Source organism: Simochromis diagramma, unplaced genomic scaffold (assembly GCF_900408965.1).
Source record: "Simochromis diagramma unplaced genomic scaffold, fSimDia1.1 OVJJ01000610.1, whole genome shotgun sequence".
NCBI classification, from domain to species: domain Eukaryota; kingdom Metazoa; phylum Chordata; class Actinopteri; order Cichliformes; family Cichlidae; genus Simochromis; species Simochromis diagramma.
This window is the reverse complement of record NW_024387063.1, coordinates 79,469-94,578: the sequence shown is the minus strand read 5'-3', so window position 1 is coordinate 94,578 and position 15,110 is coordinate 79,469. Positions and strand designations below refer to the sequence as shown.

At 41.5% G+C, this 15,110-nt stretch overlaps 1 protein-coding gene across 1 annotated transcript; it reads right to left on the bottom strand.

Annotated features, from left to right (window-relative positions):
* Positions 1–12,173: 12,173 nt before the first annotated feature.
* Positions 12,174–13,726, bottom strand: ier2b (immediate early response 2b). Its single transcript, XM_040045217.1, has one exon. It carries the CDS (start codon positions 13,568–13,570, stop codon positions 13,019–13,021), a length of 552 nt encoding a protein of 183 aa, XP_039901151.1. The 5' UTR covers positions 13,571–13,726; the 3' UTR covers positions 12,174–13,018.
* Between the last annotated feature and the right edge of the window lie 1,384 nt (positions 13,727–15,110).

Here is a 15,110-nt window from a genome sequence, read left to right as displayed (position 1 = left end):
TCAGTGTGATAATATATACGTCACTGAGATGTTCCTGAGTATCTCCTGCAAACTAGATCCCTGAATGGATGAGCGAGTTAGTGAATGAAAAAGTGGTCCATGTATGCAGCCAGCTCATCACAGGTGTGATTACCCTGAAAAAAAAAAAGCTGCCTCTCTATTTAGGAATTTGAAGCATGTTGAAATCAAACGCCCCCTCACCGAGCGTCCCCAGAGTGCCTCCCTCCTGTTCCTCCTCCCACTCTCTGTCTACGTCTGGCACTACGTCACTGATGGCAGCCGTGGAAGACACACAAACATACACACACACCTACATGTTCGCACACATGCAGTCTTTGCTGTGTCCTACGCTCCCCTCCTCCCCACGGAGTCACGTTTTATTGACATCCCTCCTCCCTTCGTCTCTCTGAATGCCTCTTCCTGGAGCCATCCTTCTTCTCACATCTATCCTTCCTCCTCCTCTCTGTCTGCCTGCGTCTCCACTCACATGGATGTCTTCCACCTCCTCCCACACACACACACACACACACACACACACACACACACACTCATACTCACTGGGTGGCACGTGACAGATACCCAAATAAACTAAAAACATGAGAAGAGTTGCATCTTAATTAGATTTTTATGAAAAGATACAATGATCTGTGTGATTTAAGGACACTTAAAGCATACCCACAGGCCATTAGCCTGCCTACTGCATCAAACACACACACACAGTCACACAAGGCCAGATACATTAGAGCACTTTGTCCTTCTCCTGCAGTCTTAAAATAGACTCCTCCTACACAATGTGTTGCCCGTCGGCATCATTTCCCATCTCTGCCAACTCTGCTGCTGCCAGACGTACGCACGCACACACACACACACACACACACACACACACACACACACACACACACACACACACACACACACACACACACACACACACACACACACAGGCTATCTTACTCATTCATGCTCATAGTTCCTCTGCTTTAATGAAACATATCAGTCAGCACTAATAGAGCGGGATATCATGTGTTCACAGCCTTTTAACATGGACTCATTGAGCAATCACACGCACAGAGCCGCAACTCCTAACTACTTCCTCCTCCTTCTCCTCTCTGGAGAAGCCCAAGGCCACTCACTAACCACATTTTGACAGAGCGGGACTCCCTGTTCAAAGAACTTTCTTCAGTTTGTTCAGCAGGGGGGTTTTGGAGGACAATGAAGTGTTTAAAAAGTCATGACAAGTTTTGGGAAGGTAATTTCCCCTAAAAATCCTGTCTTTGAATTACTCATATGGCTCATATGATCTCTTAATTGCTTGATGCTTCACCCTTTCATCGCAGAAACATTAAAAAAAAAATCAAGAAAAAAAAAAGCTGAGGCCAGATAAACTTTTATTTCCTGCCAATCACGTGGGCTTCTGTTAAAAATGACCTGTGGACAGTTGTTTCTTCACCAGTAATGAAAATGCAGCATAAGGCGTGGGGTGTAGGTGGTGCTAATTCTACCATCAGGTGTAATGAAACATTGCACAAGTAGAGCGTGCAATTAAAGTGGTAGCTATGAGAGGAAATAGCCATTTATGTTTGTATCATTTGTTTATTTGAGAAAAAGACAGCTGATGTTTTTGCATGTTGCTGCGTTTGTCATGTTTCCACCATCATTTTCATTTGCACTTTCTTACTTCCATGATCTGCCAGTCCAGCAAATCCCAGTGCTGCTCTGTTTGACTGACACCTGGTGACTTTGTGTAATTTTCAAGAAATCAGTTTGGATTTATTTGAGTTGTGTGACATCATGCTGGAGGATCTTTACAGTGTGGTCATAAAGGGATGGACATGGTTTGCAGTAACACTCAGATACTTTGATGTTTAAATGAAGACAAAGAGTCCAAGGTGTGCCAGAAAAAGTCCCCCAGACCATTATAGCAGCCTGAGCTTTAGTGTGGAGGACCCAAGCGCAGACATATGGAGGCAAGGTTTCACAAAAAGCAAACCATTTAGTAGATAAGGGAAGTAAAACCAAAAGCAAAACACAAGTCACCAGAATAAAGTAGGAAATATGAAAGCAGATTATCTTGACCATGTGTCAATGCCTACATTCACTGACTTGCTACCATGAGACTGGCTAATTAGATATTTGTGTTAACCAACAGTTTAACAGGTGTACCTTGTATATCTTATGCTGATTTTGTGACTATAACTGTAACCGGAAACTGTAGCAGCTAGTTATACTACTATACCTCAGTCATTATGTAACAAATAACATGCCCTCCTGTGCACTTAATTGTACTAACAGACCTTCTGAGGCGTCTGTAGCCTGTGACTGTATGATGTGCTAAGTGGGCTGAGTGACTGTCATGAAATCATTAATGTGTTAATGTGGTGAATGCCAATGTTTTATTTTGAGATATCAGAGACTGTCAGTTGCAATTCTATCCCGCTCTGTGTCCTGCTAATGTTTGCACATGCATTGTTTTAACATGTCGATAGCTAATGTGCTTATATAAATGTCAGACATTAATTGAAACCATCTAAGCAGTGTAATGCAGCGCTATAATGTGTAGAATATCTGTATTTACGCCCATGTACACGATCACACAGGTTATCTCCCACCAGCACAGGCAGCGCGGCGTCATTGGACGCATGCATACATCCTGTGACATTTCCTGCGCTGTTCTTTTTTTAGCTCCGAGCTGCTACAGCTCTACGTCATGCCTCTGTCTGGCCTCTGCACTCTGCATTTTAATCAGGCAGCTTCTTACATAGCTTTCACAAGGCAGCACTGATCCAGGGAATCCATCATATCTCTTTGCTTTGCTGCTGTAGCAACAGCGTGATATGTAAGAGCTGTGTTTACCTCATTCATTTTGAGAACTAGGCCTGGACATATTCTCTTGTTATTATTCTTACCATCAAAATATAACCAATTAACAGTCCACAGAATGAACTGATCCTTTAAATGATCAGTGGAAATAAAGCCAAAAAATAGCTCTTTGCATAAAGGTCCAGTTGATGCACTATAAACACACAGTCTATTGTTTAATTTGTCCAGGTCTCGGTTACACAACTGCTCTGCCGGAAATGCTCACTAGAACAGCAAGCGAGGATTAATCTGCAGCTGAAAATAGTCCCCAACAAATGTACTGTTGTTTACTCCCGCATGAGTCATGGTTGCTAAAAATAGGTCCCAACTCTCACAGACAGTGATTAGAAACGTTTAACTTTATATTCATGTATTTGAGGCATTTTAGAAATCTAATATTAACGCTGGATCATTGTTATATCTTCAGTTGAAAATCAGCGAGAGCTTAGAGTTGAAAACTCATGAACGATACATAATATGACTAAACTGAACTGGCATTAAATTTCTCCTGATATTACCTATAAAATGTTTAATAAATAAAATAGTTACCTATAACATTCCATTAGTGTCAGCTTTAATTTGTGTTTATTGCAACACACTACGTGATGCCATAAAGTCTTATCCTTTAATATATATTAGCATGCTAATATATAGATATGCTGTATAGGTCTCCATTTACAAGACTAAAGCTTATTCAAACAAACAAATAAAAATTTAATTGAGTTTAGTTAAATTTTCATGTAATTAAATGAAAGTCTGAAAAAAAATTAAATGTTGCTGGGACCTAGCAGTGCCAATATACCCACATAGCAAGCTGGTCTGGCCCAGATCTGGTGTCAAGCCGGCACTGCTGGCTGACCGGTAAATGGTATGTCATCCAGATATGGGTCAGGCCTGACGTAGATGGCATTTTTTATGTGATGGCATGCCACATCTGGCCCGATTGTGGTTTGGTGTATGTAGCCCAGGCTCATAGAAAACAGGTCTGGCCCGGATCCGGCATCAAGCTGGCACTTCTGACTGACTGGTGTCATGGCAGGGTGTATGTCAACCAGATGTGGGCCAGGTCTGGCAATGATGGCACTATGTTCCTATTTTCCTATTTTAGTTTGAAGACCCAAATTCCACTTTGCAATCAATGTTCCCTCTGCGCAATTGCGCACTGCTGGCACGGTCTCTGCGCACAGAAAATCTGCGTTGCACACAAAAAAAAAAATCTAACCTGAATTGAAATTAAAATTAATACTTTAAGAATTCTGTTTTGCAGTGTTAGTCAGTAAGTGACTGGCTGCTCCCGTATGGGATTAGAACGACGCCACCTTATCCCATAGTCCAGCCAATGATGCATTCACACTCATATATACGCAGCTAATCAACGTCGTTGACAGGCCATGACAGCTTCCTTATGTGCTGACACCGGTGGTGTTTTAGCGAGCAAAGCAGCGTGGCTGATGTGGAGTGAAGCCACGTTAATGACAACGTGTACAACCATTGGAGATGTGAGCAGAACAATTGACGGGAAAAGTGTGGACTTTATACCAGGCCAAGTAAAACCAGAGTTATGATAAAAATATATGCAATGTTTGGTTTTCTTCCTGAATACTATCATTGTTTATCTTTACTGCGGGAAGAAACGGTAAAAACTGTGTTTTATAAGGAAAACGCTCAAAAGCACTCTCCCCTGTGAGCAAAAACACCCCCCCCTCCCAACTCCCCCAGCCTTTCCTATTGGTCGAAAAATGTACCACGTCGACCAATCACAAAAATGATATGGCAGTATGGCATTTAGTTGTTTATGCAGGGGGGAAGTTTTAGGAGTGACGGCAGTGTTTGAGATGTGAGAGATTTTCGATGTTTAGCGCAAATCTTGTGTAGTTAGTGTGTAGTGTAGTCAATAGCTTTGTTGTGTGTGTCAGAACAATGAGGCGACTGCTGAATGTTACAGGTGTTACAGGAGTGATACATCTCCTGCTGTCAGGCCTGCAGGTATCAGGCTGTTGTTCTCCTTTATCTCATAGTGGACAGAAATTATTTTTTTGAGTGGCACAAATAATTTGTGTGGCATCAAATTTGATGCAGAACAGCTGATTGTTCTGTAAATATTTTTGAAATGTTTATTTAAAAAAACACCTTGGCTGAATTTTTAGGTAAACAGCTGCAAAAGACTTTGTTGTTTGCAAAACTCAGTTACTTTATTGAAGAAGTAACTATATAATTAATTGCCCAACATTGGTCATTATGTAGTGTATTTTGCAGACAGAGAGTTACAGGACTCTCTCCCAGACCACAGACTCATACTCATAATACAAGTCAGAGCAATATATATATATATATATATATATATATATATATATATATATATATATATATATATATATAATTATATGTATATATTATATATATATATATATATATATATATATATATATATATATATATATATATATATATATATATATATATATACACATATATATGTATATATTTAAAAAAAAAGATTGAAAGAAAGAAAAGTTTTGTTTTCAAAATTGGAGTTCAAGTTATTTTTACTTCCAATAGTGTTAACATGCTACACAGGTCATGAACAAGATTTGTTTTTTAAATTTTCATTGTAAGTGGGCTAAAGCAGTTAATTAAAAGCAGTCTAACATAAATGTAGATGCTGTAATTTGATTATTTTAATAAACCATGTAACTTGGATGGATTCGATGCTGGCGTGACCACAGTGCACACGTCTGCTGTTGCTCACGGTGGTCCAAGGGACCGCTCAGGGAGTTTGTGTGTTCGCTCAGACACATGAAAAATTAGAGGGAACATTGGTTGCAATACTATACTGCTATGGTAGCCAACGTTTCAAATGCAGGTTTGACAGGTTTGTGAGTGTATACTTTATCCAAAACCTAGTGAGGGTTTACTCATATTTACCACTGGGTGGCTGTAGCTCAAGAGGTAGAGCAGGTCATCTACTGATTAGAAGGTTAGTGGTTTGATTGATTGATCATACTTTATTCATCCTGAGGGAAATTGGGTTAAGGCTGCCAGCCGTGCCAGCGCTGATCCCTGGCTCCTCCAGTCTGCATGTCAGGAGTGTGAATGTGTGTGAAGTTAGTTAGGAAACACTCAGTTTAGAGTAAGTGTGTGATTGGCTGAATGTGGCCTGTTGTATAGAGCACTTTGTGGAATTTGGGAGAGTAGGAAAGCGCTATGCAAGAATCAGTCTATTCACTGTCTGAACAGAGCTTTGTCATGTTACTTTTGCACTATTATGTTCCGGCACATGTTGTTATTACATGGCTTGATTAAGGTACACATCAGGCTGACATTTGGGGCCAGAGCTGAAACTGTTCTGGGCCAGCACAGGGCCAGCAGTGTGTCTGCAACTGGCCTTGTGCTGGCCCATGTGCGGGCCACCTCTGGTAAACCAGATCTGGGCCACCAAAGAGCCGTCATTCTTTGCGGTATGTGGGCCATGTGTAAGCACATTGTGTGGGACAGATCCAGGCCACACCAATTTTGCTATGTGGGTAGGAGAGGGGACATTAAAGCTTGGCTGCTCTGTAAATCAAAGTGTTACTTTGTTTGACAACTAGCTAAAAGGCTATATAGCCCTTGATTACTAGCAGCAAAAGTTCTCCTTCTCAGGGACAAATTGAATGAGCAAAAATAGAAGAAAAAGAACCAACATCTTCGCAGGCCTAGCGAGAGAAAAAAGGGACAACAAGAATTTGTTCTAAATAGTTTGCTGATTAAAGAAAGGTAAGATCCTTTATGACTAGAGAGAAGATTTTCTGGATAAACTAGACTTACCTAAGCAGACAGCTAATGCTAATCATTGGCTAACTCACCCTGATCAATCACCTCCATGTTTGACAGTTAGTTTAATCTTCCGACCAGGCTCTGCATCAGTTTCCTAACTCAAAGTTGAGAAAGCGTTTTAGAGTCATTTTATATAATCAAAGAACTCAACTGTTTTGTATCTCTATGTATCCCTCATGATGGATAATTCATCTCTAACAGACAAACCTTTTAAAAGCCTAACTGGTAAAGTGAACGTTCACTCATTGGACAGTTCATTAGTTACACCTAGCTTGTACCAGGTTGGAACCTGCTTTGCTTTAGTTCATGGATTCAACAAGAAGCCGGTGTTGAGCCTGTATGAACTGCAGCTTCAGTGTCCTTACAGGAGTGCCATCAGGGTGTCTTCTGCAGCTGTAGCCCAGCCACTTTAAGGTTTGATGTGTTGTCCATTCAGAGATGCTCTTCCGTATATCTTGGTCATAACAAGTGATTATTTGAGTTATTTTTGGTGTCCTATCAGCTCGAAGCAGTCAGGCAATTCTCCTCTGACGTCTGACATGAACAAGGCATTTTTGCCCAGAGAAACCAAAACCGTGCTACCTTCAAAGTCACTTAATTCATCAGAGTACAAATACACTAGCTTTAAAGACTAAAGGTTTAAACTGAATCTCTCTCAGTATCAGGTTTTGATTTTATATGTTAAACCGTGATTTAACTGTGCTTGATTCTTTTCGCTATAGGTTAGAAGACTTCCTCTATTACTGTTAAGTGTATCAACATAATACAGTAATTCATTGAATTCAATTCAACCTAAAACCTCTAAACATCCTGACTTAGGTCTTGAACACTAATAGGATTATAAAGCATTATCAGCTGTAATCCAGCACTTCCACTCACGGTCAAGTCAGACACTAAGAAACGAGCAGGACGTAATTACAAGGAACAGAAAATTGATGTTGATGGTCCTTAGATTGAGCCCAGTTTATTACCTTTTGAAGTGCTGGGTTTTTTAGAAACAGGCGGTACATTTGTGTACCAGCTTTTCTTGCAGAGGCACACTGAAAGGAAACAGACAAAAAACTAAAAACGTGCAGATTCACTTAAAAGGAAGATTTGCACCTCTGACTCCATTAAGGCACCTCTCAGAACAGCGTGAACACACAAGCCTGCAAATTTATAAGATAAACGGCGTGTGAGGTGAAAATTCGATTTAGTTTGATGGAAGTACTTATTTCAGGCTTCTATTTTTTTGTTGTTGTTATTAAATGTGTGTAATGCTGTTTGATTGGAGCACACGAACTGTCCAAGGACATGTTATATTCTTCTTTAAGTGGCTAAAGTAGAACACTGTGTACCACAGCTGTTGTACGCAGCTGTGGAAAACGTGGTGCGTTCAGGTGCGCAGCCTCTGAGTAGAAGGTTTTTCTCTTGTCTAAAAAGTGAAGTTGCAGGTATTAGAGGACCAATCTGGACTGTGGGGGTGGCGGGGTGGTGTGTGAAGAGTTAATATGAGCCTCCATCAAAACTAAAGTGTGGGCAAGCTTTTTCCTGCCTCATACGGTATGATGAAACTATGACAATGATTGAGAAATATGATGACTGATCAGTGCCTCGGTTAGTCAGCAGTGAAAAATGTGGCTGACTGGCATGACATGTAAAATTTTGGTGGGTATTTATGACAGTCAGAGAGCTAAGACCACACCTCTGTGGGGGGGTTTCATTCTCATGGAACTTCACTTACCCAATAAGTGGCATTGTTTTTGCCCGTGTTTTAAATTACACAGAGCGAGTTAAGTCGTTGTTTCACATGGCGATAAACACACACACTGGAATTCACTCTGGCAGCATAATTATTGCAGCTTAAAGAAGGATTTATACATGAAAGCGCAGAAAGCGTACACATGTAGGGTTTACTACGTATGGTTTGACCCAGATGTGGAAGCTGTTGTTGGCAGATCAGGGTCACTGTGATAAAACCCTTATCCGAGAGCTTATACAAGCATGCATATCTGGTGGCAAAAACACTTATAGTGTGATACTGAAGCTGCTGAGCCCTTTTGAAGGAAAACAACTGTGATAGCTGTAAATATGAATTATTAGAAACCAGTGGGTCTGAAACTGAAGGTCCAAATTCTACCACAGAGGAGTGGTCACCACTTAATTAAGGACGAACACAGATTTTTATATATTTTAAAGACTTTTCTTATTTTGTCCTTTTGTTTCGTGAAATCTTTTTAGCTATTAAAAAACAAACACCTTCAAATCACTCTGGATGATCTCAAGACATCTCGTGGAATCACAAATAGACGCTCCTTCTTTTTAGGGGTGGAAGATAAAAGAAATAAAAATGATCCCTCCATGTTTTTGATTTTGGATCTACTTGTGTTGAGCAGTTTAATGTGATTCACAGTTTGCAATATTAGATGTGTTTTTTACTGCACCCTTTCAGTTCATCCTCTGATTGAAACAAGCCATTTCAGCTCCATTACCCTTGCCTTTGTGCTAACTCTTTCTTCAGATTGGATGGACTATGCAAACAAAAAGCCAGAGATGTGTGCTCGGGTGGCCAAATGAAGGATACTGCCTCTCTTTAACATCATAAGCGTAAACTCTTGGCTCACTTTTATATATGCTCAGAAAAATGATTTGAAACTATACCCATGTTTAATATGAGCACACCATTATCGCACTATATTTATTGCAGAAAAATAAGAACAGTTCCTTTTAGTCCAAATCCGCTCACAAGAAAATAGCTGAAAGCAAATCGATCATTTCATTCATTTTTGAGGTGAAATGGTCCTTTCTGTTTAGACTAATTCATAACCGGGACGGCTGAAAGTAGCATGCTGCAGTCCTAAAATAATAACGATAATAAGAGCACTGAAATTATAAGTATACATTATAACACCCTTACATTAATAACAGTATTTTCTATATATTCATTTAATTTTCTTTGTTCTTTTTACACATTCTTTAAGAGGTTTGTAGTACAAAAATCGCTTATCATTTGAGGAACATAGCCAGAATCAGACAAGTTTTGTCAAGCAACACTGCAGAGGTTCTTGTCCATGCATTTGTGTCTCGGGCCCTCGCTCTCCCAGGAACAGACCTCATGACCAGGGAGAGTAGGAGGCTCCGGTGAAGTCTCAGTCCTCCTCTCTGGGTCCTGGAGGCATACAGCTCTTCTTTCTGGGCTACCAAAGAAACGTTTTAGAAGTCTACAGATGGTGTAAAATGCAGCTGCTCGCATTTTAACAAGAACTGGGAAATTTGAGCACATTACTCCTGTACTGAGATGTCTTCATTGGATACCTTGTCAGGTTCGAGCAGATTTTAAGGTACCTTCATACCTCTCCGACCTTTTACACCTTTATGTTCCATCTTGTGCTCTACAGTCTCAGGACTCTGGCCTTCTGAAGGTTCCTGGAGCCAGAAAAAAGACAACTGGAGAGCGTGCTTTTTTCTTTTCGTGCCCCGTTTCTGTGGAACAACCTCCCTCAAGATATTAGGCAGGCATGCTCTGTGGAGGTTTTTAAAACTAAGTTGAAGATGCATTTGTTCACCCTATCTTACATGTCTTAATTCTATGGCTTTTAGTTTTTACATTTTTACTGTTTTTAACTTGTATTGTGTTTTTTACTTGTATTGCTATGTGTCGCTTTTATTTTATTTATCTCTTTAGTTTCAAATAGTTGTACAGCACTTTGTTTGAAAGCGCTTTATAAATAAAGTTATTATTATTATTATTATTATTAAAAAACACATTTTGGGGTCAACTTGAAAGAGAAGTAGATGTGAAATGCAAAAGTGAGTGAAAAGTGGTGATATGTAGAACCCCCTTATATCATTCCCTATATGTTGTCAGTACAAACAATGGCATTATGAAACATAGCATTATTATCACTTTGACCTTGAGACCAATCTATTGATCTTGAAGGAGAGGTCAGAGGTCAACTGTGGCATGATATTGTAAACCTTCATGTGGTACTTTGAATATCTTGATAAAACACGCCACACTTCATACACCACACACGAATCATAGTTTCTAAGTGATAAGGTTATAAAGGTTTTTGTCAGTTTTCAACCAATAAATCATAGAGTTGACCTTCAACACCTCGGTGGATGTAAGGTAAACTTACTCAAAAACTTTTGAGTAATTGTGTTTACAGACAAAAAGAATGACACACAGGTCTAATGTTTTAAGTTTAAGGTGTTCACAAACCTCATGTGGTTCCAGACTTAGCGGCTCTCTGGAACGTTGACAGCAGTGGAAAAAGTTAGACAACTCTACCTTCGAATTACTTTCGTTTTTTCCAACGAATGAACTCTTCACACTTCAGGATGACATCAGACTGAAGGTCAAAATCTTTTTCTACTTCACCTTTTCCTCAACACCTTATAATAAATGTTTACAGTCATGTTAGTGCTCTCCATTGTTCTGCACTGTAGCTCATGTGTAATAAAGGAATGCCATGATCAGACTTCCAGGAACCTTGTTTTTCTTCACTGCTGACTTCACTGTGTACTAAATGTGGCTGCAACTATAATCAAACCCATGAACTCATCGCAATTGGTTTTTCAGCAAACATTCCACATACTGTGTCCGAGTCTTGTCAACAGGATATTTGTCACACTGAAGAATTACTCCAGTCTTTTACAAACAGCCTGGCTTATTTATAGCTCTGCCTCTCACACTTTGTTGCAGCAGTGTTGCCATCCTCTCCTACATTAGAACAGCATGTGACCCATAAGTGGCAAAAATAATGGTAATGATTTGCCAGAACTACTAAATAACAGCTAAGCTGAGGAGTAAAAATTATAATTTTTCAGTATTTTGGGTCAGGGGGAGTTGTAATTGTGTGAGCTGTGTAAGTTCTTCTTTCATTTTTAATTCCTCTTCACCTCAGGTTCTGCTTCAATATGCGGTAAATGAGGAGGAAGTAGACGTGGGTGAAGGGTAATGTTAAAGGTGACAGGGATCTTACATGATAATGAGGATGATGACTGCACAACCGGAACAACCTGATCAGAGTCGCCTCCGTCGTTGAGTTTCGGGGTGTAGTTAACACTCGAGGCAGCTGGCAGGAAGTTAATGATGAAGAAACCCTGAGGTTCTAAACACCACCTGCTGCTGTGTGCATTATTCAGCAGCGGCGTTTGGCCCCAGCTGCAATGTTGCGTAACTCTTCTAATACCCCCTCACCGAATCGGTGTCAGGTCATGTTGGTAGGATGTGATTCAGAATTCTGTCATAATCCACAGGAAGTGGTACAACCAGCGAAGCTGTTCATTTGTGTGTGCGTGTGTTTGTATGTGTCTTAGTGTAAGCACGAGATTAGTGACAGCAAGCCAGACTGGCGCTGGGCTGTACCATCCTCCTCCTGTTTTAAAGGATTGACCCTCTAAACTGTGGCCTAATGTTGACTAGCAGACCTTTTGATCTGAAAAGGAGGTGTGTGTGTGTGTTTGAAACTTTAAACGTCAGTCTATTAGAACAAAGATTTCAGGACAACTCATTAACCTTTCTGCATGTTTATTAGAAACATTTACAACATTAATTCAGTCACATGAATTAAAGAGCAGCTTTGAATGTGAGGTAACATCATTTCACAGACGAGACATGAACAAGGTGGTTTCAATGACATTAAAACACACACAGTTTAAATTAATGGGCTTCCAACCCCACGTGGACAGCCATGTGAACACAGTATGTAGGACAGTCCCCCAAGCAGTAGTATCGATTTATCAAAGTCCACAGCAGCAGCAGCTGAACGTGCATGTAAATGTATGCACAGCAGTGTGTCTGCCTCAACTGTCCTTCCTCTTAACAGTGTTTCAGTGTGATATCCGGGTGTAAAGGCCGGGAAATCCCTGAATGCCCGGTTTTGTGTGTATGTGTGTGTGTGTGTACTGGTTTATGGTCAACTGTTAACCACTTCACTTCTTCTCTGTCTGACTCAAGTCTCTTTCTGCTGATTCACACATACACACACTTTGAGTCAGCGGCAGTCACTTGTTTGGACTCATTAAACTGAAGGTGAATCACCAGGAAACAAAAAGCAACACAACCAGTTCCCCTTCGGGTTCTTCCTCAAACTTTCCGCCGTCTCTCTTGCCGGCCCGCTTCTTCTCCTTGTGTGCTTTGTTGTTATCTGTGGGGGCTTTACAAGCCCGGCAGGCACACTGTGATTGACCGGAGAGCTCGGACCAGTGCCCCGGTAATCCCACTGTCCCGGGACTGCTGATGTAGGTCAGCTCCGCGGTGCGCAAAGGGATCACAGCGCCCTTATAGGTTAACGAGGAGTAGAGAATCACTCCGCTCTAAAGTCCCCATAGGAGGCTAATTTCTCCCTCCATCTGTTCAGAAGGCAGGTATAACCCGGTTTAGAGACAAAGTGGTCAGGGACTCCCCGGCGCGACAGCTGCCGAGTGGGACCTCATACCTCTCTTCCCCGGGCTCCAGCCTCGCCCTCTTACTCGGGAGGAAGTCAGGCGCCGCCGACGCCTTCCCTCGGCGTTTCCTGGACTGTTTGGCAGGGCTTAAGTTCTCTTTGTCCTCTATGATTTCGCTATCACACCCGTCCTCCGTGTTGTCAGGCTCCTCTGGAGCCGTTTCGGTTGAGTTAAGTACCGGCTGGGGTTCTGGCTGAGGCTCTGGTAGCCGGGTTTGTTCCCCTGGGCTGGAGCTGGTGTCCATCGGCTCCTCCGGAGCTGACTGCGCCCCGCTCAGGACCTCGCTCTCCCGGGAAGAGTGATAGATGTCCCGGGCAGACCTCATGACCAGGGAGAGTAGGAGGCTCCGGTGAAGTCTCAGTCCTCCTCTCTGGGTCCTGGAGGCGTACAGCTTGCTTATAGACACGGCCAGGATCCGCCTGGCTTCGATGTTCACTTCCATTGCTGTTGTGGCACTCATTGTTTTTCTGTGCGTAATTGCGCACCGTTGTTTTGGCACTTTAACCAAAGGCGAAAGGCTGAGTTTAACTTTAGTTTCTAGCTTGTATTCTATCTTAGCTCAGACTTCGGCTCTTCTCCGTTTGTTGTCATCTGAGAAATGAGAGCGTGTGAGTAGCAGGGTGGTGTTTTATTTCCTCTCTGACGTAATGTGGACTTCATTCCTCTGTAAGTGACAAACAGGCGCCGCCCACACCTGATGTAGCTGTAGCAGCACACACACACACACACACACACACACACACCATCTGTTCTGTCTAGCATTCCTTCCTCACAGTTTTGTCTCGTATTACTTGGATATCTTTCCCTTAGCTGTAATCAACTTGAATGGTGCTTTGGTTTCTAGTAACATATTTTCTTTTTATCATTTTCAAACTTTTCCATAAAACATTTTAAATATGTCAAACATGGTCTCAATGTTTGATGAATATTTTATTCAAAAATATTTCTAAGACATTTTATTTTAAAATACTACAAATTCTAAATCACTGTAGGCTTAAATCGCCCTTTACTATCTATCTATCTATCTATCTATCTATCTATCTATCTATCTATCTAAAAAACTTGCTCGTGGCAACTTTACGAGCAGAGGTTTGAAACATGAGAGGCTATTGAGCACATCAGATGTCAGATGTGCTGCCTGGTGTTTAAGGATGTTTTTGAATGTAAAGTACCTTTAAAAATAATAAATGAAGAATGGTAATTGAGCAGCGTGAGATTAACCGCTGTTTACATTCGGGTAAAAACCCAGGCAGCAATTCGAAGAACTGACGTGGGAAAAGGAAGTGTGTTCAGTTTCTCGTGAGTTTTGGCTCCTCCTCTATATCACACAAGCACACAGAGCAGCGTACTCGTGACTTCAGAGGACATTCCGTTGACTTACATGACTAGCTGTACTGTAACCATAACTAGCCCAGAGTGCTTGTTGTCTAAACTTAGCCCCAGTCCCAAACTTAAACCTTCAGATCTAACCAACTTGTTGTGTGTTTGTCACTCTAGCATGAAGACGCTCTATAACTAGCTTTAGGTCCCCACAACAGGAGTAACGCCCGGACCACACACTCATGCGCTCGCCGCGTCATTCACTCACACGTTCTGCCTCCATATATGGCTCATCCGGTAGCCTGGGAACGCGCACAGTGGAAAAGCCGTGACGCGAACGCGCAACCGCAGCCCTTCCTCCCCACGGTCCCCTCTGTCTCTGTGTGCCCGGGCACAGCGGTGGTGGCGTCATCTGTACTCCATATATGGAGTTATCACCGGTGTAAATAAGGTTACTTAGCAGCTGTACGACCGAAGTCAAACGGCAGGAGCCTTTCTGTCCGTGCTGCTTTCAAGTCCCATTGGAAATATGTTATCTTAGCCTAACAGCGCAGAAAAGCCTCAGATTCTGCAGGGAGAAATGCGTAATAGAAGTCTTTCTAAAGAGCAAACGGATGTGCACGCACTTTTATCAATCAGTTTGTTATTTATCTCTCCCTTTATTTGGTAGGGACAATGAA

Bases quoted from the DNA above. Each gene is read 5' to 3' on its own strand.
- ier2b (XM_040045217.1), bottom strand. From the start codon at position 13,570: ATGAGTGCCACAACAGCAATGGAAGTGAACATCGAAGCCAGGCGGATC.